This window comes from Pempheris klunzingeri, chromosome 20 (genome assembly GCF_042242105.1).
Source record: "Pempheris klunzingeri isolate RE-2024b chromosome 20, fPemKlu1.hap1, whole genome shotgun sequence".
Classification (NCBI taxonomy): Eukaryota; Metazoa; Chordata; class Actinopteri; order Acropomatiformes; family Pempheridae; genus Pempheris; species Pempheris klunzingeri.
Window position 1 is genome coordinate 17844216 of NC_092031.1, and position 26994 is coordinate 17871209.

The following is a 26994-nucleotide window of genomic DNA, read 5'->3' on the forward strand; positions in this document are numbered from 1 at the left end:
AAATGCAGTGTTTTTGGCAGCGTCATAAAGTTCAGCATTATGAATTGAATACCTGGCATCTTGTTAACCTACATGAAGATACTGATGGATTTAGCTCTCAGCATCACTGTGTAGGTTCATCCTCACAGGAGTGTGGCATCGCTGTGCTTCATTTTCTCATTGAGTTGGGTTTGTAACATGTTTTCATAGTTTTTTGTCTCTGTATGTTCTACTGCAGCTGTAAATTCTCTTTAGTGGTGTGCTTCACCAGTGTTTTTTGGTTTTGTTAATATCTGCTTTTATGTTGATCTAGTTTTTCCTCACTTGTTATTTGACCCACTTTCCAACAAAGCTCCTCAAAGTTTCATCTAATATAGTGTACATTGCCGATGGGGGGCAGTGGTTAACCCAGCACTGAATTAATTTGATTTGGGCAAAACGGTTGGTTAGTGGTTGGAGACAGTTTGGGAAGCTGGATCGAAGCCCCAAGTGTCCATTCTGACCCTGACCGCTGATACCCAATCGCCAAGTAACAGATTATAATAATAGGTCTCATCATCATAATGGTTTACTGCGCAGGCTGGTCTTCAGAGCGCCCTCAGAAGAACTCAGAGAAGGTCTGAGGTTCGTGACAGCGGCTGCTGTGAAGATTGAAAAAACAGCCGCAACACTGATAACCACTGTTACACTCTACACACACACACACACACACACACACACAAAGGCTGTAGACATTTTTTTTAGTTGGGAAGCGAGCGCTGTGCATCTGTCGTGCAGAGAGGTTAGATGACTTTCACAATGGACAGAGGACGGATACTGTATGCTCTCTTTCCCTCTGTTATCAATATTGTTAGCATGGGCAGATCTTTGTTACACACAGGGCTGAGATGAACTCCTGTCATGCACACTCAGAGGGTTTGATGTCCTAGATGGTGATGATAGTGAGGTCATTCAGAGCCGAGCAGATGTCAGACTGACTAAGACTGCCACATGCATGTGTGACATTTCCTTCCCTGGCTACTGCCATAAACAAATCATCTCAACAAACCCTCACTGGCAGTTTCCATTTTTACACTACTCCTCTTAATTTAAAAGCTTGGATGATAAATGCTCTGCTCTTTTCCCTCTGTCTTCTGTCTTTATCTGCAGAGGTACATTGTCTTTGAAGACTCCCAGGATGGTGAGAAGAAGGAACTCCAGTGTCGACTGCTGACGTTGGAGTCACACACACGTCAGCTAGAGCTGAAAACCAGAAACTATGCAGATCAGAGTAAGTCCACTGCTTTGTTCTGTGCATCTGTCACACACACACAGGTTTTACTGCACTGGCTTTATTTTTGGAAAGTCACACACACACACAGGCCAGATAGCCTGTGAACAGCATCGACAGTTAGCAGGTCTTGTGACTGATTGTTAGACTAATGTGCCGGAGGGCAGATGGACTCCCATATCCCTACTGAATAAAGTCCATTAGTAACATACTATGAGCGTTTGCCTGCCAAGTCTGCTAAATGAGCTGTAATAGGAGAGACCAAACATGCTCCCAGTCCAGAAAGGCTTTGTGGAGCACAGGAGGATTTTTATCCCTACTAGTTTTCAGTAGTACTGTTTCTAGATAGAACAGCTAAAACATTTGTGCGAAAAGTAGCTGATCATTATATCTTTCTGAAGTAGGAAAGATTTTGCAATTGTAAATGACTGTGTAGTCTTCCGTAAGTCTCATGGAGCGGTAATCTTTCCAGGATATCAAAAAAAACCCTCATGAGGAGTGCATGACTGCGCTGTTGACAGCGTGTGTGTGTGTGTGTGTGTGTGTGTGTGTGTGTGTGTGTGTGTGTGTGTGTGTGTGTGTGTGTGTGTGTGTGTGTGTGTGTGTGTGTGTGTGTGTGTGTGTGTGTGTGTGTGTGTGTGTGTGTGTGTGTGTGTGTGTGTGTGTGTGTGTGTGTGTGACTGCTTGTTTTCCACTGCAGGGCTGTAACACACTCCTCCTCCTTCACGCTCAGGGAAATTTTAGAGGTCTCAGCAAATTTCCTTTTATTTCTTTTAATGTAACACTTCCCCTTTTTTCTGTGTGTGCGTTTCATTTGTCTGTCTTCATTTGTTTGTGGCCCAAATTAGCAGCAGTGACTTAGATCACTGAGCTGTGTTTGATCACGTCAGTGGAAAAGTCTAACTCTATAGTCCCAAGGATACTTTGATGTATGCCGACACGCTGTCACGTAGATTTTCTGTTTATTAATGTTGTGGTGTCATTACTTTACCTTTTTCATTTGAAATGTCACTAAGCCTTTATTGGATGACTCAAAAAATGACTGATTAATTGAATAGTTGATCTGCAGCAACTCTGATGTCACAGTAAACTGAGAATCTGTGAGTTTTAGACTTGATTAGACAAAAGGAGACATAAGACGTGATTGACATTTTTCATTATTTTCTGACATTGCTATAAACCAAACCTATAATTGATTAATGAGAAAAATAATCTTCATATACATCCGTTAGGAAAACAATGCTTCATTGTAGCCCCACGTGGGTCACAGCCTGTAAATAGCCTCTGTTTGAGTGGGGTCACTCGGGTTCTTTGATGCAGCTTTTACAATAACTTGTTTACCTCAAATTATCGCTTAAATCAAAGTATTTTTACTTGCATATATTAATGAGAAAATTAGTTAATTCAGTAGTTTAATTCACAGTGAGGCTGTTCATGTGGGGCTTTCACTTCCCTCCACTCTACACACCTCTGTATCTTTCTGGGTTATTTCTGCTACACTCTTTAACCACAAGTTCCCCCTTCAGCCCTCACATCACCACTCTGAATCACAGTTTACATCACTCTATACAGCTGCTGTCTGAATGGTAGCTCTTCACTGATCACGGCGGTGTCGAATTTTTCTAAATTCCATATTTGAACCTCGTTGAAGACCTGGGCAAAAAGGCTGTTTTTGACTGCTAACCTGTGCTGCACACCATGAAGCATGAAAGGTCTGGTGAATGAGAAGTTTCAGCTCCCAGCTGACGCTCAGTGCAAGATTTCTTTTATGAATTTGTAAGAGACGTCGACCTTTTGTGAGAGGGCATTTTGCTAGGCTGGCGTTTGAAAACACACACCAGGACTGCCGGGCTGTTTTGACTACAAACTAATGCCACCTTAGAGCCACAAACGATGGAGTGCCTGCTGACTGGGTATGACTGAGGCTGTAGATGGGTGCGTGGGTAGTTATAACCAGCTTTTTTTCCCTTTTGGTTCCATAGTCATCATGAAAAGTATAGTTTTTAATTCATATGTTTTCACCACGATCTACAGTTTTAAAGGAGACATTGCCATTTCTTCTATATCACCGTGGGACCACTTTCCCTATATTATATATTGATACATTAAAATGTCAAAAAGTCATGAACTTTGCAGACCGCTGTAATCAGACCCAAGGAGCTGCCATGTTGTTTCGCATTTTGTTTACCTCACTGCTGTTGTCTAAGACATATCAGCTCTTGATGAAGCTTGAATGTTTGATTGAAACTTTAAAATGGAAACACGAATGCTGAAGATGATGAAGAGCTGGATTTCATAGCTGAGTCTGTTTCAGAGAAATCCCCCAATGAAGGTTCACTGCCTGTTGTAGCTCAGGAGGAGTTTGTTGGTGTGTGAGGGCCCCCCTGTGGCTCTGACATGTCACTGCAGCAGCTACTCCAAATACTGACTTATTCGTCAGTGTGATGCACATTGTCTCAGAGAGTTTATGAACTGACATTAACTTTACTAAGTGTCACTGCAGTCTTTATCACATGAACTAGCGATTGTTTTCTTTTTTTCATCCAGTCAGCAGATTGGAGGAGAGAGAAGCGGAGCTCAAGAAGGAGTATAATACGCTTCATCAGAGACACACTGAGGTATGCTGGTCTCAGATAAAAGCATGCATCTCCATCATAAGGTTGCTCAACTACACACGGGCCTTTTTTCAACACAATGACCACTCATCTCTATGGTATTTGTGTAGATTTTGCTTGGTATGCATATTGATTGTAAATGAATGGAAAGCTGAAATGTTTGGTGTTATTAAAGTAAACCATGCCAGACAGAATTGAATTGAGTCAAGTTTAGGGAATAAACTTGGAAATAAAATTTGGGAGTAAAAGGTTGAGGAAAGAGAGAGCTTTATACCCCACAACAGAGGCACTCTTAAAGTATCCAAACATGAATTCTGGTCCTGCTGAGCCTTTGGTCCGCCTTGGTCTGTCATTCATGATGCATCACTAACAGATGCCGCAGTGTCCAAACAAACCTCTTGAACCCAGCTGCTGATCTGAATCATGTTGAAGAGGGGAGATGAAAGTCTAAATAAAAGCTGTCACTTACACACTGTTAGTCCATCTACATCTTATATTGTGACCGTCACACCTTGCCTGGACACAGCGCACTTCATGTGACTGATCACAGTCACGAGTGTTCGAGATGGGAGGAGCTCTCTTGACCTTTTGCAATTAAATACACTGCAGCTTAGAAGCAGCATTGTTCTATTTTCGCGTGGATTCCATAGAATGTAATAGAGTATTTCAACACTGCATATAAAACATGTAAACACCAAGATAATCTGACACATGCAGATGGCAAAATGATTGCTCAACATCAACCCCATGACCATCTGTGTGTTACAAACCTTCCAGATGATCCACAGCTACATGGAGCACTTGGAGCGAACGAAACACCAACATGCAGTGGTGACGGAGCCTTCAGACGCAGGCACAGGCTCATCATCCAGAGCACGGTGAGACCACCCCACCACACCGCCTCACTGCTTCACTCATTGATTGTTTCTTAATAAACCAGGGGTTCTTTGAAGTTGGTGTTGACCACTGACTCAAACATGGAGGAACTCATTACTACAATGTCAATTCAGTGATGCATCTTAATGTGTGGAGCGCCTGCTCCCACCCACAGCAAAACTCACCCAACAGGTCCCACCCCCAATGCAGCCCACTAGTATTAAGTACTAAGCTCTTTGGTTATCTCATCCATTCTGATTTTTACTACGGTTTAATCCGTGTTACGGCTCTCATTTGGAAACATGGCACTTTTCCAGCACTCTGGACTGCACAAAGATATTCTGCTTTGTTCTAAGATATTGACAATTACTGCAGTTCATTCTGTGAAATAAATAAAACTATTGGTTTCATTTCATATTTCAAGACTTGAAACAATGGTTGATGCTGTCAGCCGAGAAATGGAATAAAGAATGAGTTTAGGAAAAGGAGAGGAACTTGAGAGCAGGATCTGATATGAAATGGCCAAAGTATGAGAGGAGACCATAGGAGGGAGTTAAAGCATAATTCTGTGCTACAGATGGAGGATGTTGTGTACACCAGGGCTGTGGTTTGGCTGTTGTCACAGTGATCTACTTTGATGGGATGATGAGCTTCTTGGTTGCTTGAGGTCAGCAGAGCCCCCATAAAAGTTGAATATGAACATTTCAATTGTCAATAGGTCAGTATGATTTGTTTTATATTCAATATGTTGTTCGTCAACTCTATTTGTCAGCAGGCATCAGTGTTCACCCTCATAGATGAATTCATGTTACTGTTTACCTAAATACCACCAGACCACAAACCTTCTTCTGACTAAACTCAGTCTTCCACTGGCCTTATGGTAAACACTAGCCTAGATGTAATGGTTTTGCTTTCTGTCCTTTTCTTTGCCGCTCTGGTAGAACACCTGGGCAGCCGTTGTATGCACAGAAACTTCAGTCCCAGTCGTGGGACCTTGTAGCTCCTTCATTGTGTGCAGGCCTCTAGGTAGCTTCCCCTCAGTAGTGCCTTTCTCACACAGTTTTTGAAAAGGGTCTGCTCTGGTAAGAAGAAGGGGCATGTCCGTGTATCCTTCCTTTTGATTGGTTCTTGGTACAGGGGTTCTCCTTCCCCACAGAATACATTTTAATAAGTTTGGGCATTATATGACTCTTCCTCTTCTGCCACCATCAGGTAAAAGCTTCACAGTGTACAGTACTTTGGTTTGTAGTAAACTGTAAACTATAGATATTAGCCTGCTAACACACTAAACATAGATGGTGTCAGCATGTTAGCATTTAGTTCAGCCTCGCAGAGCTATGCACCTCACTGAAACCAGTTAGTTGCAGGAATTAGGAAATAATTGTGTCTTTACGGATTTGATACATGCCCATAGCTTAGTTCAATTTGTAGAAACGTGGTTTCACATTTACATGCATGATTTACTGTAGTAAAACTCTTGGACTCTTTCATGTTTTAAACAGTGGTTAAATGACACAGTATAGTCCCATTCTGTCAGTGTGCCATGGGCTGTAACCATGCAGGCAGGCAGCTCTCCATACATTCTAGCCCTTCACTAATGCAGACACAATGCCAGCATCTCCCTCTTTCACACACACACACACACACACACACTTATCCTACGCACCCTAACCTTAAACCAAGTCTTCACTCTAAAATGTAATGATTTACATCATGGGGAGTCGTATTGGTCCCCAAAAGGAAGGCCGACTGTAAAGAGATTAGGTCCCTACAAAATGAATAATCGGCCTCCCCGTTTTGCAGCCAATAAGCTGCAGCCTGAGAAGAGGCATATGGAACGAGCTGCCTCAGCATCCAAAAGAGAGGGAGAGAGGGAGGGAGAGAGAGAGAGATGGCGAGAGACAGAGAGGGAGGGGTGGTGGGTGCTGTCAGAGTGAGAGAGGGAGAGCGTCAGAGTGTTCTAGACTGCACAGCGGCAGCCGCGTCACATCTCGGCAGAGGATAGGAAGAGTAAAGGAGGAAGGAAAACAAAGTCACCTGCCAGAGGAGGACAGTGGGGGAGAGGAGCTGCCGCTGCTACCAGCCTCTCCCTGCTCCCTGTGGATCATCTCCCGCTCTGCCATGTGCGCTGCTGCTCTGCTTTAATCAATCGCTGCTGCTGAAGCCACCAGGATTACCGCTGTTGTGACTGCTGCCTTTGACCTGCTCCCACTCTCTGTCTGCCTGAGCATCGAGCTGCAGTGCACAGAGCCCACTGCTCTACTGCTGACTCCCACATAGAAGGATAAAGCTCCTTTGACCTCAGCTGTACATTTACATTGGTCCGTGTCCAATCAGAGGGCTGCCAAGGTGAATTTGGTGCTTCAGTGACCCCCACCTCATCTGCTGTGATCATCCGTGCCCCCCAACCTCCTGGTCCCTGTTGAGGCACTGGGCCATGATCTGGGGGGGCCATGAGCCCCGGGTGTATGCTGCTGTTTGTTTTTGGCTTTGTAGGGGGAGCGGTGGTCATCAACTCTGCTGTACTGGTCTCTCTGTCAGTGCTGCTGCTGGTTCACTACTCTGTCTCTACTGGCGGCTTACCTGCCCTGCCTTCCTTACCCTCGTTACCCAGGCCCAGCAGGTATAACGTGTGTGTGTGTGTATGTTATCCTGATGTATGCTAACTCTAAGTTAAATGTAAGTTCATTTTGCTTGCTGTAATTTTTGTCCCTGTAGCCACTGCCAGTTTGTAGCCATGCAGTCGCAGTGTTGCTGCCATGTGGGTGTGATATAGCCAGACAGCATGAGACTGCACACTAAAAGTAGGTCAAGAGAGAGATGAACAAAAATGGCACAGTCATATCGGCACCACCTTAAATATATATTCTCATCATTTGCTGAACATCTTTTCAAGATGAACCCGTTGTGGAGGAATTGATGGTGAACATGTGATTTTTTTTTTTTTTTTTTTTTCCTCGCCCCCCCGTTCGAATAACAAAAGGCAGCTTTGGTCACCATCAGCGGCCTGCATGCGACCTCTTCTTCTCAATATGGTGGTGTGTCCGTTGTTTTAGGGCTGTTGCTTTTCATCGCTGCCTGCCGGCTGCTCTTTTCACTGTGGCAGCCATTGTTCTGCTCGCACTGTATGATTTTTGCTTTTCTTTTTTTTAAACCTAGTCACTGGAGTTAGAAAAGCTGCTGGTGTGTACCTGGTCTGATGCAGTGTGTTTATTTCAGTGTGTATTACTGAATATTATTGGTCTGTCAGTGCTCAGGGTTGTTATGAAGTGTAACTTTGAGTTTTAACTCCACTGTGCATGAGTGAGCTGGTTACTAAGTTTATTATGAGAGCCAGAGATAGTAACAGATATTTGTTCTTTCTTTTGTGTCCCCACTTCTGTGTGAAGTCTCTTAGCTGACCACCTACTAATAATCTACACCTCCACCACTAATGGATTTTGGGCGTGAGCTAGTAGGTCGGAGGTAATAGTTTATGAGACTTCCCACCACTTCAGTGCCAAAGTGTCAAAGCTACAACCCCTCTCAGTGAAGTCTTGTCTCAAACTTGTCACACAGTTTGATTTGTTTTCCTGGACAGGTTGTATTATGCTGATCTGCTTTCATTGCACTGAATTAAAATGGAGACTGAAAAAAAATTGCAACCTGCCCGTCTAATTTAGCAAATTACTTTTCGTAAATGTGTAATCTGACGTACAGCAGCTGTTACACAAAACTTTAGAGATAGGGGGTCAAATAAGAATATTTACAACCAGGTTTAGTGTAAAATATCCCGTACTGTGCACTTCCTATAACCAAGTATTAACCTCATGTTCTAGCACCATGCTGTCGTTGGGACTGCTTTGCTTGCTTAAGGTCTCTTTTACTACCTAAGGAATTCTTTGCTTTCAGGCACCCTATCAGCGTGGCTCTGAGGGTGGCAATGCCAGCCTGATGGTTAGTTGGACAGTCTAGTATTTTGGTCTACGGGGGAAATATCTCAACAGTTATCGGATTAGTTGCCACGCAATTCTGTACATACATCGATTGTACCCAAAGATAAATCCTAATGACTCTGATCATCCCTATTAGTGCCACCAGCAGCTCAGAGTTTTCATTGGTCCTGTGACATATCTCGACATCTACAAGATTAATTGGCACAAATTTTGGGCAGATATTCATGATTCCCAGTTGATGTATCCTAAGAACTACAACGATCCTTTTCTTCTAGAGTCAACACCAGCATGTTAGCATGCTTACATTAGCATTTAGCTCAAAGCACCGCTGGGCTAAGTGCACCCTCAAAGAGCCACCAGTGTGGCTGTAGAGTCTTAGTCTTGTTTTCTTTGTATTCCAATGATCTAAGAGTGACCACTAGTGACAAACAGGCCAAATTCTCAGGCACTACTTGTCCTTTCTTTCTTTTTCCCTTTGAGTCATCCTTCCTTCTGTTTGCCTTTGTATCCAGAAAGGAGCGTCCCATCTCCATGGGCATATTCCAGCTTCCTGGGACTGATGGTATGACCCCTGACCTCCAGAGGGAACCTGTAGACACCCCTTCTGAACCATGGAGATTCAACAACCTTAGCCATCCACGGTCCAACACCAGCCTCAAGGTATGGCACACACACACACAAATCACTCCTGCTCTGAAGTCTAGATGAAGATAAAAGAGAGACTTCTGCACATCACTAGTTATAAAGTGTAAAGCTACTATCTGAAGTTGGCTTGTGGAGCTTCCCACGGATCAGACTGATGACATCATCCCCAGTTCTCTTAAAAGAGGTTGTGGAAACAAAATGCACACACTCAATGCCAGCAAACACCAAAGAAAGAGTATGTTTCTATTCAGAGAGAAAGGATTGTTCAGTGTGTCCAGAATTTTTAGCAGCGTGTTTGTGTGTGTTTGTGTGTGTGTGTGTGTGTGTGTGACGGGATGGCTTGGAGCCCAGCAAGCAGAGGAAGTGGTACCATTTGGGGGCCCGCCTTTAACCTCAAGGGGGGGTGGAAAGGACAGAGTGTCTTCACATTGTTGCTGTTGGAGACCATGCTGCAAGCAAGGTTCCAACATGAATATTAATGATCACCTAATAAGTATTCATTTGCCGTTATTACACTAGTCCAGGGTCAGCTGGAAATTGTAAGACTTTGGAAATGGTTTTAGTTTAGGTAACCATTATTTTGACCCATGTTGTCAGGTTTTTCTATAACTGTCAGCCAAGTTGGTTGATAATTCTTTAGCTCCTTTTGAGCAGCTCAGCATGAGTCCTAGAGTGCAATATAGGTGTCGTAGTACATCCTCCCTGCTCAGCTTCTACACATACAGACACACAGTCCCAGCAGGCACCCCCAGTGCCGATGCACAGCAGCGCCTTTGTGTTTTGTCCTCCCTCTTGACATTTTTCAAAGATTTACAGTTAATGATCCCGTCCCTCACACCATGTGAACCGTGCGTGTGAATGCTTTTTGGAGGCTTAGGGAAGAGCCATTTTCAGCAGAGCAGCCACGGAGGAAAGCTTTCCCCCTATTGGCCATTCAGCGCTACTATAGCAACAATAGAGTGACGCCAGCATGCAGACGAGAGATGTGAAAGGAAATACTCTCATCATAGAGAGAGACCCACACGACTGCGTTCAGAGAGATAAACAGGACACAAAAAAAGGACAAAAAAATATTGATGGAAAAACAGTATGGAGAAAAGTTATGTTTGTTATCCCATTCAATGTGTTTAAAGTCCCCTGTGTTATTTAAGTCTTGCACCACCCCCACCCCAGTTGTGTCCATTTTCAAGGTGACCGACGAATCCGTTTTGATGTTTTGTTGCTATCCTGATTGATTGTGCTATTTATAAAACTGTAGCCAGTCAGTATTAACGGATCAAAACAACACGGGATTAGAAATTCTGCATGCCGCTAAGAGCTGATGAACCTTGGTGTTTGATTGGTCCTGTAAATCCAGATCATTCCATTCATTTACATAGAAAGCTTTTGCCAACCAGGTCACCTTGTGCGCCAGAAGAAGTCATAAATCACTGTGCTCAGTACATGGTTCACTAGTGGAGCTCAGGCTTCTCCCACAACTTTGTTTTATTTTCTCTGACATATTGGGATCGGCTATAATGGGGAAATTACATTTTTCCATATATACCTGTATATTACATATCACCCTTTTTTTTTTTTTTTTGTTTGCTTCAAATAGTTTAAAGGAACGAATGTTAGGAAATATTAATAAGCGAAGTCTTTAATATCCCTCAGTCTGAGGAACCATTCTGCCCAGTCAGACTGGAATCTGAAAGTCTGTCCAATCAGGAGGCTGATGAGGACCAGGTAGACCTGCCTGTCATTCTAACCAATCTTAGGTCTACCAAACCAAATATCACATAGCAGTTTGTTGCAGACTTTGTTGTAGTATGATTAAATACAGTGACGCTAACATGCTGGCAATAACTCGTATGTAGTTGAAACTGCATGATACTGACACGTTCCCTTTTTATATCTTCAGCTGGCCTCAACAGATTTTTGTCAAGCAACAGAACAAAATTATTTTCACAAAAGACCCCCTTCCCAGCAGACATTTGGCTAGCCACGGCATGAAAAGCACATGTAATAGACGCCTTACTGGGACACTGAGCTCAACTTTGTCTCAAATGGGCTTTTTCATGCTATGAGAAGTCCCAATGTGTGCTTCTTCTATCAGGATTTACTTGCACAGTTGTAATGGTCTTTATACGTTGCCAGAATGGATATGACTTGAGAAAGATGGAGTGTCCTGTTCGCATGCTGCGGTTTGGTTAGTGTTTGTGGTCGTTTTAGCTGCATGGCAAAGTGCTCACGGTTGGTGGTAACATCTATTACTTTTGGCTTGATTTTATTGAAACGGCAGCAAGTTTATGTGCTGATGTAGTTTTATGAAAGATTCCTCAAAGTTTGAAGAATCATAACTTAAGGTTCACTCACAGGCTTACAATTGAATTATTGAGTTATCATGTGACCTAAGTGTGAAACCTTAGTCATGGTTAAAAGGTCCTGAAAAAGCCAATAAAGGGACCTTGAGTTAAGATCCTTTTGTCAAAACTACAAAATCTGGGTCAGCTTTAATTTCTTTGGGGTATTTTTTTCTCTGTATCTTTTTTTAGTGTACTTTGGAAAATGAGTGGCTTGATCACATTTTTGTTTGAATGTGTTGTTGTGTTTGGTTTGTGTATAAAGGAATGTGCTGCACGTTACCTGAATTTACAGCTTAAAATGTGGGAGGCTCTTATTCAATAAATGTAAAGATGACACCATGAAGATCATAATTGCTGTTCCTGTTCTTCTCTTCTTAATTAAGGATGAATTGGCCAATTCGAATCACAGAGGCTCCAAGTCCAGTACTCCAACTAACCAGGGGATGGTCTCCAAAAGTGGATCCAAATCCAACACCCCCACGTTTTCTCAGGGTGGTACCTCTTTATCAAACACCCCCACATCTACATACAGCACTAACGCTCAGGCCACCACACCGCTATCTCCTCACGATGGAGTGTCCACCGCAGTGAGTTCTGTGTCTGGTCTGGGGGGGTCTGCCTCTGCCACACCCCAGTCTACTGCCGCCTCAGATTCTGCCATGGAGTCTGTGGACACGGCCTCGCAGGAACAGGAAGTTTCAGACGGGCTCAACAAGAACCTGGACAGGAACAGTGGCAAACCAGAGAGCAGTAAGAACATCGCAGCGGTACAAGAAGGAGACCAGGGTCAGCTTGGAGATGACGGTAAGGACTGTGCTTCTGCACCCCTCAAAGGTGATGGTCAGCACTGCAGTTCGATCACCTCTTCTATCATGTGGAAACAGGACTAATGGCACTTAAACACCAGCTGCCTCTATAAGAGTGTACTGGCTTACTCATTCTTTTGTTGTGTATCTGCTGGATGTACTAGATGAAGCAGGCAACCTGGAGAAATCTGAGGTGCAGGCCATCATAGAGTCCACCCCTGAGCTGGACATGGACCTCGACGGCTGCAAAGGAACAAGGTAGAAGACTGATTAGAGGTTTTATCATCGTTACCCTAAAATTAGCAAGATGCTCAAGAATAAGGCTGGCATTATACTATACAGTCTGTACGCTTCTTCTTCTCAACACATCCCTTTAAATGGCCAAAACCAATAAGGGTGTCACTGTTTTTCAAACGCGGTTTGTCTGATGACTGAACTTTGCCTGAGAGAAGCCAGCATTCACAAATGCTTCACACAGTCATTTACGGAGGCAAGAAAGTGGCCTGGGTTTGAACTTCTGTTCCAACAATTTCATGTCCCTCTGTTCTTAATGAAGACTGGCTCTTCACTCTCGTCAAGCAAAATCGAGCTTTCAATCTCAACCTCAAATACATGGTTTTGTTTTTTAAAACGCTCAGTCATTTCAAAATAGATTTTTATCAAACTTGACTCAGACAGAAGTGTGTAGAAAAATGATGTGTGTAATTGTAATGACACAATGTGTCACCCAGTGTAACGTCTCATTTATGTGTTATTTATGGCTTTTGGAAAACAGGAATAAGCTGAAGCATATCACACAATACTTCAAAGATTCAGAAAGTCCACACAACAGATTATATTTAAATGTCTGTTGGTCCATTAGTATCAAAGTGCGTTCACATGGTGGTGCCAATATTTCCACTCTCATACCTCCTTCATCCCAATCACCATTTTCTCCCTCTCTTGCTCTACCTTATCTGTCCATCCAGCACACCCACTAAAGGCGGCATCGAGAATCTAGCGTTTGACCGGAACACTGAGTCTCTGTTCGAGGAGCTGTCGTCTGCAGGAAACGACATGATAGCCGACGTGGACGAAGGAGCCGACCTGCTGGGTAAGAAGCCTCACCCTCCCTTGACTCATGCCGCTATAATGTCGTCATAGTATCTCCTCTTACAAACAATTCTCTCCCCACGCCGTATTCTCTGAATTGTTTTGTCTGTGGCTGTCGGGCTTCGTCATCCTCACAGATGAGTTTTCTGGTGTGTATTAATACATTCTCCCCAGATCTCTTTACCAGCTCATTATTCTCAACATTTGTGTCCCTCATCCTGTGTTCAGCTTCAGTTTCCCCTCTTATGGATTTACAGAATAGATTAGAGAGGTGCTACTGTGTCGTAGAGGATAGTTATAATATTAACTAGAGATTGTGAACCAGTGAACTTCCTTACAGAATCTCATAAACCTCTTCCTGATTTGCTTCATCTTTTGCATGACTGTCAGACTACAACTTTCTAGGTAAGACTCAGACAACCAGATGTCTGAGTGAAGGCTAGACACACATTTGTACTGATGTGATTTTTCAATGATATTTTTTACTTTTCCCTTCCATGTTGGAGTACAGGGTAAGATGAAACATTCACCTTGTATTGATGCTAAGAGTGATCATTTTTCAGGAATGGGTCGGGAAGTGGAACATCTTATCCAAGAGAACACCCAGCTGCTGGAGACCAAGTTAGTACTCATCCTAACTTTTTTTAAAGCCCCCTCTGCCCCACGTGTATATGAAAGGAGCCAGAAATGGTGAAACAATTGAAACAAACAATGAACACTGAAGTGATTATATCACCACTACAGATGTTGCTACATTAGAGGGATATTGATATTTGTCATGAATACATGAAAGAATATCCTTCCTGTTGCACTTTCGAAAAACAGGACAGTACTGCCGCCGTGTGTTTAATACAGATACCACACTGAAATGTATTTTTAAAGATATGTGCGTGTGTTTTCAGAAATGCTTTGAATGTGGTGAAAAATGACCTGATAGCACGTGTGGATGAACTGTCCTGTGAGAAGGAGGTTCTGCAAGGTGAGCTGGATGCAGTCACTCAGGCCAAGACCAAACTGGAGGAGAAGAACAAAGAATTAGAAGAGGAAGTCAAGAAGTGAGTTAGATTGGACTGCCAAGCAGCGTCTACATATTGTATTTGAGTATCTAAAGTATAAACGTGGTTGCTAAAGACTTGGAATTTGTGTACTCTGTGCAGGATTCGAGCAGAGCTTGAGGACTCCAAACAGAAGGTCAAGAATGACAATGAGGATGATGTGAGTCCTTGATATTTGTTGTGTCTGTGACTCACCTGTATCAACTGCAGCAGTATAGGTTTTTGAGGAATGCCACCTAAATGTTTTGAACCTGTTTTCACCTGTAAATATGACCTTGACCAAGCCACTAAATTCCATAGCAAATAAAGCCTTTTCCCTTTGAAAAGCTTCAGAGCCATCATATTGATCCTGTGATTTTAACCAAATGGCCAGTATGAGCTTGTGTCATGTACAGTCTGTTTATGTTCTTGCCCGTGTGCCTGCAGAGCGATGTGCCTACAGCACAGAGGAAGCGCTTCACTCGGGTGGAGATGGCCAGAGTCCTGATGGAGAGGAACCAGTATAAGGAGCGGCTAATGGAGCTGCAGGAGGCTGTCAGATGGACAGAGATGATCCGGTAAGACAGGAGGACAGAGACGACCAGTGGACAAGATTATGTAGGGCTGATCAAATAACTCCGATTTAAATTGAACTTATTCTCGACAAGTGAAACTGCAGGCCCGCATTTATGGTCAACCATGTGTAATCCCAAATTTCTCTTGTTGTCAGTAGAATCCAATGAACTAAGCTTGTTGTTGAGGCCAAGGTCAGTTAGAGAAAAGTAAATGTTGCCAGTCCTCTGTTGAAAATGCATCTATTTAGTTCACATTCACTAGATTATTACATTAGTAGTACATTGGACGTTACTAATATAGTCATGATATTCAGAAGTGGTGTTATATATTACAACAACTGTAGATGGCCAATAATGGTAGTAATGACAATTACATGTCAGCAGTTAGGCTCCAAAAAGTAAGTAAGTCATTCAGGCATTAAGGTAATAAGCCTAAACAATGATAATATGGTTAAAGTCTAACTGGTTGGATCTATAAGACAACTACTGAGGTTTCCTTGCCTTAACCCTTAAAACACACAAACAATCAGCAAAGGGGACTAATGAAGCTACTGCATACTAGGCACAAATGTAAGATTTCAAGCAGAAATAGATGAAGTGACTGTAAAACCCATCTAAAGCATTCAGTCTAATTCAAAATGAATTCTGTCTCTCAGAGCTTCAAAGGAGAATCCAGCTATACCAGAGAAGAAGAAATCCAGCCTCTGGCAGTTGTAAGCGCCTCTTTTCTTTTCACTCTTGGATACCAGTCACAGTGTGATGACTGTGTTATTTCTGTGTTTCATTCTGCGTTTCTTTTGTATTCCATGTTGTATGGTTGTTTTCTCCAGGATGTAGGTAAATCTTTGACATGCTAACAGTGTCTATCTTGACTGGCTTATGATCTTGACTACAAACTCTTAACAGAGGAGAGCCAGCTAGGAAAGAAGCAGTGGCTCTAATCTCAGATCTGAGCCTCTTTGATCTGTAATTCTTTATTAAAAGTTAAAGAAAGTTGTAGACGGCAAGTGTGACAGAAGCTTTTGAGAGAAGTGAGCCTGGGGCAATGCACTTGTTTGCTCACAGAGGAACTAAATATTAAGACTGAATTGCTGCTGATGGAGGCTCTCCTTTGTTGAGTGTCATAAGGAATGAGTTTGCATTGGTTTGAAGGAGGGCATCGTGTGGGCCAGGTTTTTGAATTGGGACAGTTGTGCTTCTAAGAGAAGCAAAATCTGATAAATTCACCATCTCTCTCACCCTGTTTCTGTGTGTCCCTCTTTATTCTGCCTGATGTTGTGATGTCTGTGTGCAGGAGGTGTGTTGGGAGGGTTGCTATGGAGATGGGAGGGAAGGCATGGGTGGAGTGTGTTGATCAAAAGACAGCATATATGCTCATAAAGATAGCCTTACCATTGACTATTTGTTATCTTTAAGTTACAGACTGACAGTATCTGTTATAGAATAATAGAAAGAATAGTAGAAACATGCTAAACATGTGTTGCTATAGAAACTGTCAGATTTAATGTGGCATGTAGCTGTAGAGTCAGGGGGAAATGAAAAGTGTTGTTGTCCAGGCCTGTTTTGCTCCATGTTGTTGACTAACATCCTAGTCGGTGCACAATATTAACCCCCTGCACTCCCTGCTCTCCAGCATTCTGGGAGAACAGCCCCTCCAATGCTTTGGTGTTTGAGAGGACAGGTCAATGGGGTCTTGACAAGTTAATGGGAATATGCATATCAACACCTAATAGCTCCCTGTATGAAAGTTGGCATGATGTGTTGGCTTGGGAGAGGAACCTTTTACCCTTAAATGTTGAACCCTACCTCTGCCGCTGGAGCTACTGCTTGTGCCCACCCCTCTATACGTTTGTCTGTGTGCTTTTTTTCTCTCCCCTTTTTCCTTCCCCACCCTTACACCTCCAGTTTCAGCCGTTTGTTCAGCTCGTCGGGCGGCGCCACCAAGAAGCCAGCAGTGGAAGCCCCTGTGAACGTCAAATACAATGCACCCACCTCTCAGATTCAGCCGTCCGTCAAGAAGAGGAGCAGCACCCTGCAGCAGCTGCCCAGCGACAAGAGCAAAGCCTTTGATTTCCTCAATGAGGAGTGAGTCAGACAGGGAATGTGAATGAAAAAGTTCTACTGATGCTGTTACCTAGGGATGCACCAGTACCGATAGCAGTTTGGGGTGTGGGGGGTCTGATACTGTGCTCATGTACTCGAACCTTTCTGATACAATCACACCAGTACCTCATTAAGTGGCTGGTAAGCGGCACCTGTCACATAGCTGCAGAGTTGAGTGGTACTATGTCAGCAATTTAGAGATACGTCCCTTGACTAGCTATCAACCAGGAGAGAAGTGTGCATATTCAGGCAGGTGGGTCACACAATGACACGGCAGCTCTCTGAGTTTAATAACCTAAAGAAACATCGCGTGCAATAGTCCTCCTTCTCTTCCCCTCTCTCTGCCACTCTCTGTCAAACACAGACACAGGAGAGTGTCTCAGTCCTGACAATTGTGCTGCTATGATTCTTATGGTAGTTTGCAGATCAGGTTAAGGTGGTTGATTAACGCATATTTTTGTGGGTTGGCTGCTGTTTATTGGCTTTCATAATGGATCGGGTGGTTGGCCCATGCAACACGGTGAGCAGCCGCAATCCATTTTTTGTTTTTCATTCATTTTATTTTAATTGCTTTCGCAAAATAGGTTTTAATTACGCCCTTTTCGTAGGAAAAAGAACAAAAATAGTCTTTTAATAATATATGCGGGCGGCTGTGGCTCAGAGCGGGTCGTCCCTCAATCAGAAGGTCGGGGGTTCGATCGCCAGCTCCTATGGGTCAACATGTCGAAGTGTCCTTGGGCAAGACACTGAACCCCAACTTGCTCCTGTAGCATGGCTTCAGTGTGTGAATGAGTATGAAAGAATAGTCTCCTCCAAATGACATTTCCTCCTGTATGAATGATGTGTGAATGTGTGAATGAGGATGTCATGTAAAGCGCTTTGAGTAGTTGAAATAACTAGAAAGGAGCTATACAAATACAGACCATTTACCATATAAGTTGCAGTGGCACTCTGACTCTCTGTGGCAGCCACTGTCACCTGACAGCTGAGTGACAGCTGACACCGACATAAGTGAATGAATGAAATAGTACTGAAAATGACATACTTTGGTGGTATTATTCTATCCAGGCCTTTCATCAATTATCTACGTCTTAAGAGGATGTCAGGATTTTGATTACAATTTTTCTCACTCAAGCATACAGATTAGTTTAGTGTAGTGGCATCTAAAGTTTTAAATCAGACTGCTTTTCACTTCTGCTGCTTTCAGCCTACACTAACTGAACTCAGGTGTGTTTAGGCTGGTGTGAAAGCAAACCTACTTGTTGATTTTAGCATGAATTCAAAAGCTAAACTATTAAATTCATCTGCTGAGTATAGACTGTTAAGAAAGCAAAGAGTTCCCCAATAAGAAGTGAGTAAAACATAACGGCCACACAGTCATATCTCCACAATATTATGGTACAAAATGCCTCTTTATTTTCTGTCACTTTTTACACATGATTCCCATCAGAGAGATGCGTTCAATTGAGACAAAATGTTTAATACAACAGTTCCTGACAGAAACCAGGTACAATGTGCTTCTGTAGACTGTCAATGCATATGTCTGGTCTGAAATTATAATTGAAAATCAAATATGAAATGAACTGAGCACTATTTTCAACAAATTGCTCTCAGTGACTATCAAAGTTTCCAATATTTTTGTAGAAAACCGCTGTTGTTCTGTTCCACAGAGTGGCAGCAGATAGCGTGGTGTCCCGGCGAGAGCAGAAGAGAGCTCAGTACCAGCAGGTCAAAGCCCACGTCCAGAAGGAGGACGGCAGAGTGCAGGCTTACGGCTGGAGTCTGCCCAAGAAACACAAAGTAAGGAGATTAACACCAGAACCTCGGGGCTCATCAAACTTTATTGTAGTCGCTGTAGATAATCTGTTCTTCTTCAGATGATGGTAAAACTAGTGTAAGCTCCAACAGAAATGAGCTGTAATACATCACGCTCAACGTCATGTTGTCGATACTTTTCAGGCCAATGGTGGTCAGGCAGAGAGTAAGATGAAGAATCTGCCCGTTCCTGTCTTCCTCAGACCACTAGATGAGAAAGATGCTTCTATGAAGGTACTTCCTGGTACTTCCTGGTGCACACTAATTGTACAACTGCATACAAAATGTCTTGTTAGCTTTCATGTGTTTTGTCTTACGTAGTGTGACAGGGATGCACTGATGTATGTCATGCACATCTCCTGGTATTTGACTGCTGTAACTGTGCGTCTGTGCTCCAGCTGTGGTGTGCTGCTGGTGTTAACCTCTCTGGAGGGAAAACCAGAGATGGAGGTTTGATCGTAGGAGCCAGCGTGTTTTACAGTGACGTGCCAGGACCAGAGACCCCTAAAAAGAAAATAGGTTCTCAGAGCAGCCTGGATAAACTGGATCAAGAGCTCAAGGTTCACACACACATCATACTTGTTTCAGTTCAGCTGTTATCATCCCCTCCCACAGGGCCATCTGGCGATAAACGCAATGTTTGATGCTCCGTGTTGATTTTTGTTTGTCACAGGAGCAGCAGAAGGAGTTGCGGCAGCAGGAAGAGTTGTCGTCCCTGGTGTGGATCTGCACCAGCACCCAGTCCACCACTAAAGCTGTTGTTATTGATGCCAACCAGCCTGGAAACATCCTAGAGAGCTTCTTTGTGTGCAACTCCCACGTCCTCTGCATCGCCAGTGTGCCAGGTCAGCAGAATAACACATGTGCATCTGACTGTCGCCACAAGTCCAGTAACATGGTTAAAACACGCATTTTTCTTCGGTGTCTCTTATATGTGTATGCTTTTATTCAGGTGCAAGAGAGACGGACTACCCAGCTGGTGAGGAAGTAGCCCCAATCCCTGAGACGGGACCAGCAGGAGATGGCAGCTCACAATCAACCAATAGTAGCTCAGCGGGTGGCGATGGCGTGCTGGGAGGCATCACCGTTGTTGGCTGTGAAACTGAGGGAGCCGCTGCTATTCCTCAGACAGCAGGCAGTCCAGGAAACGATGGAGAAACTGGTCAGAGATGTTTACTGTCCCTTTTCCACCTGACATGAGCATTCTTGGTGATCAGGGCCTGTATTTATCAAGCACCTCACAATCACTCTGACAAATCATGCTGAAACTGAACCTTGGACAAAAAACACTCCTTGCTGATGTTTTGCTGCAAAGTAGGAGTTTGAAGTTTTCTAACAGTTGCAGGTTAAATATTTAACAGTGGTAAAAATGCACAAAATGCAAACATTTTGTACTTGTACTTGGCAAATATCATGGGTAACTAAGTTATCTAAGATTTATGAGCAAAACTCTTATACCAAAAATAATAGAAAGCTTAAATCTCATAATGATGCTGACCAATAAGCAATTCACATTAGACTCAAAGTAAACTTTGATAACCCACCAGAATGGATTAAACAAAAACAGTGCGTGCACACCCAGTTTTTTTCCACCCATGTAACAAAAGCCAAAATGGCACTGAACGTATACGAGTTGGCCCAGTTTGCTGAGAGACATCCTGTCTGCAGAATCCAGACCAGCAGAGGAAGCCACAGAGGCGACAGAGGCCAGTGCGGGGCCCGCTGACCAAAGAGAAAGCCTGAGGGGAGTCTACACCGAGCACGTCTTCACTGATCCACTGGGAGCTCAGCAGACAGCAGAGACTCCAGCCAACTACTCTCAAAGGTAACATCAGGAGGCCCATTACCCAGCTCGTAAAACTGTCAGGTTCATCCGCGTGACCATAAACAAACCCACTGAACAACAGCATACCACTTTAAAGTCAGTGACTGTTTGATCATGAAACTTGTGTGATGGTAAATTGCTATTGCAATGCATTAAACCCTCAAGTCCAGCTCCCTTGCGTCATCACTGGCTGGCTTTGTGTGTTACTTGGCCTCCAAGAAATGGGCTGTAACATTATATCACGCTTAAAGGAGTAAGAAACCAGAAATATGACTGTGTAATGACATCAGATAGGAAATTATTCACGACTAGATGTCTAGCTGCTACTCATTTGGTATGGTGGTAAGCAACTCTAATAATACTTGCCTCTGATGGCCAGGGAGAGTGATCTGTTGAAAGACGGCGTGAGTTCAAACCCCAACGCAGAGGAGCAGGACCTGATGAGAGAGGAGGCTCAGAAAATGAGCAGTGTTCTGCCCACTATGTGGCTGGGGGCACAGAATGGATGGTGAGTTTTTCCCCAGCACACTTATATGTGTAGTATATGAGCATACTTCCAGAAATCTGGTGACCGAGAATACATTTCTGATTCCAGCGTGTACGTCCACTCCTCCGTGGCTCAGTGGAAGAAGTGTCTCCATTCTATAAAGCTGAAGGACTCTGTCCTCGGCATAGTGTGAGTAAACTAAAAAATGGTGTATGTTTTACACATGTGGTCCGTTCCTTCATGGTCGGTCACGATGTTGCCACCTTTATGAATGTGGAGCCAGTTTTTGAAGACATTCGTCTCTCCCACAGGCATGTGAAAGGGCGGGTACTGGTCGGCCTCTCCGATGGCACTTTGGCCATTTTCCACAGAGGAGTAGGTGAGGGGACACGAGCTCTGCAGCAAGTTCTTTTAAAATAAGCGAGTCACATCTACCTGCTGTGGGATTCCTCTGTAAATCTAACCCCGTTTCTTCACCTCCTTTGCCTGCATCAGATGGACAGTGGGATCTCACCAACTACCACCTGTTAGACTTGGGGAGGCCTCACCACTCCATCCGCTGCATGACTGTGGTACATGACAAAGTGTGGTGCGGCTACAGGAACAAGATCTACGTGGTGCAGCCCAAAGCCATGAAGATAGAGGTATATTAGGTCATCTCTCTTTATGCAAAGGAGTGCGTTCAGAGTTTTAAAGGTGCAGTGTGTGGGATTTAACCTTGTGTCTCTGTGAGCTTAGAATGGGCTCTTAGAGAGTGGGTTCTCTTCCACAGTCTGCCATGTTGCACTGCCATGTTTCTACTGTAGCCCAGACTGGATAAACAGGCCCATGAATTTAATATTGGAACAAATGCACCGGTTGGAAGAAGGAGAAGAAGAAAGGATACCACTTTGTGTTGTGAGAAAGTTGAGAGCTCAAACTTAACAAATAGAGGGTCATGCATATTATCCTCGCTGGCCACCATAGCTTCTCTCCTCATTTGGATTGGAAGAGAAAGGCCAGGGTATTTCATTTGGGTCAATGTGCAACCTCACCACTAGGTGTGACAAAATCCCACACACTGCAGCATTAGGAGTTCTTTACTGACGTAACACCAAGACACAGACCTCCATGTTTCCCAGTGGGCATTGCATATCTGCTTCTTCCTACACTCTTCCACACCTGCAGAAGTCATTTGACGCCCACCCACGGAAGGATAGCCAGGTACGTCAGCTGGCCTGGGACGGCGATGGTATCTGGGTGTCCATCAGACTGGACTCCACCCTCAGGCTGTTCCACGCTCACACCTACCAGCACCTCCAGGACGTCGACATCGAGCCCTACGTCAGCAAGATGCTGGGTCAGTCCACTCTCTCTCAGAACAAGTACCCATCCTCCATCAAACACAAACGACACGTTGCTCATGAGTTGGTGTTGAATGTGTTCTGTACATCCTTTTCTCAGGTACGGGGAAGCTGGGCTTCTCATTTGTGAGGATCACCGCTCTCATGGTGTCATGTCGTCGCCTGTGGATTGGCACTGGGAACGGAGTCATCATCTCCATCCCTCTGACAGAGAGTGAGTGTACTAGCATTCATGCATAACTCACTCAACAAGAACGTCCCATTCGAGCGCATAATAGCAATTTTGAATGTGGATTACACAAACTGAGCTTTTTGATTTCCCTCCCCTCCGTTAACCGCTCCATTAGCAGCCAACAAGGCAGTCAAAGCAGCTGGCACCCAACCAGGAAGTGCAATCCAGGTCTACGGCGACGACAGTGGTGACAAAGTGACGGCGGGGACATTTATTCCATACTGCTCCATGGCTCATGCTCAGCTCTGTTTCCATGGACACAGAGACGCTGTCAAGTTCTTCACTGCTGTCCCAGGTAAACAAAGCAGCCTGCATGCTCTAATGTTTCACCTAAATCCTATTTCTTAACTCTACCATTACTCATTAAACTATCAGCAGGGCTTCTATACGAGTATGAACGTTGTTTGCCGACTCATCTCATCTCATATTACTGAATGCAGTTTAAAAACGTGCCAGACCAGAAAAAACACAATCTGGACTTGTTGGGGTGTTATTTACAGTTTGTGTCTCTGTGCTTTCAGGTCACTCAGTTCCATCTGTGTCGTGCGGCGGAGAGGCAGCAGGTGACAAAACGACAGACGCCGCAACTCAGGAAGCAACCAAGTCCGTGCTGGTGATGAGTGGAGGAGAAGGCTACATCGACTTTAGGATGGGTGAGTTTGCTACACGTAACGGATAAAAGCATCATCATAACTACTACAGGAGGCCCAGAGACAGATGGGATGTCTCTCTGCATGTGCACAGGTGATGAGGATGGCGAGGCAGAGGAGGGCGAGGACCCCCCCATAAAACTGCAGCCTTTCCTGGCTAAAGCTGAGCGCAGCCACCTCATCGTCTGGCAGGTCCTGGCCAGCGAGGACTGAACCCTGACCTCGGATCACTGAGGCCTGTGTTTGCCTTGTCTTTCAAAGCCGCTGCCACAGAGGAGCCGTTCAGGTGGACGACTCCCCCTCTGCTGGCGTGGGTTTAATCAGCACTTTTTTTTCTTCCTCAGACCTGAACAATAAGAGTGAAACAAGCAAAAACTGCTCTGAGAGCTCACTCAGTGGTAAACTGGACCGCAGTGCAAACAGATTCACACAACCTGCATGTTATTGTTTTATTATTAGTCCTTTTCTCTTATTTGTTCTTTTTAATTTTTTTTTCTATTTTATGGATTTGAATTTCAATCTGGTATAATGCCTCATTCTCTTTAATATTATTTGAGGTAAACTGTTATTGGATACATAATTTTTTGTTTATTATATTTGCTCAGCTAATACAATGAACTTTCCTCCTGACATCTCCAGGTCCCCTTCACTCGGTTCACTTATTCCGTGCTGGACCTGACCTGATGCTAAATCAGTCAGTCGGAACAGCAAATAATCACCTGTTAGCTCCCCCGTTGCCCTTTCAGTAATGTGTGGGAGTCAATCATGTGGGATTCTGGATGAATCCCAAATCCTATTTCATGTTGTGTCTTTTTTTAATTTTTTTTTTCCCCTACTTTGAGAACTTGGCTTTTGATTGTATGCAAGACGAACTTAATTAATCGCCAGTTGTCGCTCGGCCAGATTTGTTTAAGTCAAATGCAATACATCAGATTCATCTGGTTTGGGCAGAAGTTGGCCCCCGTTTTTTTATTTAGATATGCAAGATGTAGTAGTGGCGCATTACAGTTTATTCCCCTCTAATGCGTGCGTAAGCATTGCATTCCAGTCACACAGCTAACACATCAACGGTGTGCTAGCATGCTAACAACAGCATTTAGCTCCAAGCAATACCGTGCCTGAGTACAGCCTCTCAGAGCTGCTAGCATGGACGTAGAATATAGTAATATATAGTGATATAGTAATTATTTTTCAAAAAGCCGGATGCTTAGCTCTGTGACTTGAATGTAATGATGCTACATTAGAGGCAGAAACTTGAGCCTAACTAGCTCAGACTGACAAAATTCCATTCACAAAACCCGTAATTATGAAATGAGAAGCAGCAGCTGCTGTTACATCCTCAACTTCACGCTACGGTTGCAATGCTGAAAGATTCGTAGACCACAGGCTTGTGTTTGATCCAATATTATATAAGGATTCTTTGTCCTCTGCTCTCAGTCTCCCCACCAGCTCCAGCTTGTAGACACTTTAAAATATGCCTTAGGTATCAAGGCTTGAAAGGACTAACTCGCAGGCTTTTCAAGTGTGACAAAGTATTTATTTTTTTCTTGAAGGAATGTTATGTTTGCTACCAAAGGATAAAGAATAAAAGATGGATAGTTTGCCACATGCTGAAAGAATACTAGCGTCTGATCTAACGTGGCAGCTTTGAGCAGCATGTTTGAGTCTGCCTCCATGTAGATAACACGCAAGATTTTGTAACAGAATTCCGGGTGTGTAGATAAGATATATTTTTAGACTTTCATATTAGGAAATTGAAATATTTTCAGGGTGTGAGAGAAGAGAATGTGTTGGATCTGCTATGAGAGGATAAAACAAGCTCCAAGGATTACATAACCCCCCCCACCCCACATCCCCTATTCTTAACATTTAGAGGTCAAAATTCCAACTTTTCACATTTCTCATTTTGCAGCACTGCTCTGCCCCATTTGTGCAAGATGATGACGTTCATTCGAGGTTCTCAGTGATATCCCCTCCTGATGAAATGTTTTACGTCTCTTTTTATGGTCTTTTTTTTTTTAATGTCCTTTAGACTGTATTCTCCATGAGTACAGCGCGCAACATGTTCACTTGGTTGTAATATGAGACTGTACTTCTGGCCTCTGTGTACCAGTACACTGCACTGGTATATTCTTTGTTTTGTCCCCTTTGTACTGAACAGTATCAGAGGAGGAATGTCCTCATCATGAGTGTGCATGTGTGTGTGTGTCTGTGTGTGTGTGTCTCTTCTCTCCAAGAGAGGAGAGAATGTTATTGCAGTTTAGCCATTGCAGTATTTATTTACAATGATTGAGCCTTTGCAATTGAGAATGTATCTTTGTACATTGAATATGAATATATATATGATTATATATATATATGAAACATGAAAATGACTTGGGTTTATTGTTCTGGCAACAGTTGTTGCTGTTGAAATGCTATAAATTTGTTTTGTAGGGGGTAACGTTACTCAGCTATGCACTATGTCTCTGAGGAGGAAGGGGGGGGTTACCACAGGCATGTGGAGACCCTGCAGCCTGTCCACAGACCCTGAAACAATCAGTTTTGTTCTCCACCACAGCACGATAGTCTCTCCCTCCTCCACAGGTCTGTCGCCCCTCTCGTCTGCATATATGTGTATAGTTAACTTGGCCCAGACTTTGCTCTCTTCCAAGTTAGCGGTACACACACCATCTTGTACTTCTGCAGCATCTCTAGCCTTACTTATTTTAACAGTCAATTAAAGCAACTTTTGTGGGCAAGCTTTGTCTGCTTGTAATGTTCAATTTTCTTCATCAGAAATGGCTCACAAGATCTTGGGATGCACTTTAAAGATGAAGCGTTGGAGAAGTGTGTTTTACCGTCTTTGACTTGGACCTCGCAGCACCACAAACCGTCTCTCACCCACCGAAGGCATGCTACTAGTTAAACCAGGCTTCACCTCACTAAAGGCTTCACTAAATCAGGCTCCATAACCCGCCTCTCTGAACCGGCCTGATGTTGGTAAGACTGGCTTTTAGGTTTAACTGAACCTGAAGTAACCAGGGTTGCGCTCAGAAGGGTCCTCTTTGCTGCACTGCGAACATGAATTAAATGAATGTTTATTTCATTTTGACGCAGACTGCAACTTAACGTCTACTTAAAAAAACGGACCTCTTTCTTTTTTTAAGTCTCCAATTATCTGCACAGTAGTGGTTAACATAGGTGCTTATGATTTAATTGCAATGAATGTATGAAACAACTGGTGCTCTTTAAATTGAATGCAGTTACAATAAAGCAAATAAAACAACTCTGACCTATGGCACAGCCTCAGAGTAGAAGCTATTCTCACTTTCTCTTTGAATGTTAATGTTACATAAATACCCCGGAATACACCCAGAAGTATCTA

General features: G+C 43.6%; 1 protein-coding gene across 1 annotated transcript in view; it reads left to right on the top strand.

The window, feature by feature from the left end:
* spag9b (sperm associated antigen 9b) overlaps positions 1-25999 on the top strand; it is a 32465-nt gene extending 6466 nt beyond the window's left edge. Inside the window, exons 2-29 of the mRNA XM_070851263.1 lie at positions 1129-1249; positions 3797-3867; positions 4642-4742; positions 9188-9335; positions 12049-12469; positions 12636-12729; positions 13440-13564; positions 14127-14184; positions 14466-14618; positions 14721-14778; positions 15045-15175; positions 15829-15885; positions 17078-17257; positions 18946-19075; positions 19235-19324; positions 19489-19650; positions 19764-19935; positions 20043-20252; positions 20759-20915; positions 21295-21423; positions 21511-21591; positions 21714-21781; positions 21898-22046; positions 22570-22741; positions 22846-22959; positions 23093-23272; positions 23499-23630; positions 23722-25999. Coding sequence (XP_070707364.1) covers positions 1129-1249; positions 3797-3867; positions 4642-4742; positions 9188-9335; positions 12049-12469; positions 12636-12729; positions 13440-13564; positions 14127-14184; positions 14466-14618; positions 14721-14778; positions 15045-15175; positions 15829-15885; positions 17078-17257; positions 18946-19075; positions 19235-19324; positions 19489-19650; positions 19764-19935; positions 20043-20252; positions 20759-20915; positions 21295-21423; positions 21511-21591; positions 21714-21781; positions 21898-22046; positions 22570-22741; positions 22846-22959; positions 23093-23272; positions 23499-23630; positions 23722-23840 — 3783 coding nt within the window. The 3' untranslated portion in view covers positions 23841-25999. The remainder of the gene's footprint in view (positions 1-1128; positions 1250-3796; positions 3868-4641; positions 4743-9187; positions 9336-12048; positions 12470-12635; positions 12730-13439; positions 13565-14126; positions 14185-14465; positions 14619-14720; positions 14779-15044; positions 15176-15828; positions 15886-17077; positions 17258-18945; positions 19076-19234; positions 19325-19488; positions 19651-19763; positions 19936-20042; positions 20253-20758; positions 20916-21294; positions 21424-21510; positions 21592-21713; positions 21782-21897; positions 22047-22569; positions 22742-22845; positions 22960-23092; positions 23273-23498; positions 23631-23721) is intronic.
* Positions 26000-26994: the final 995 nt, after the last annotated feature.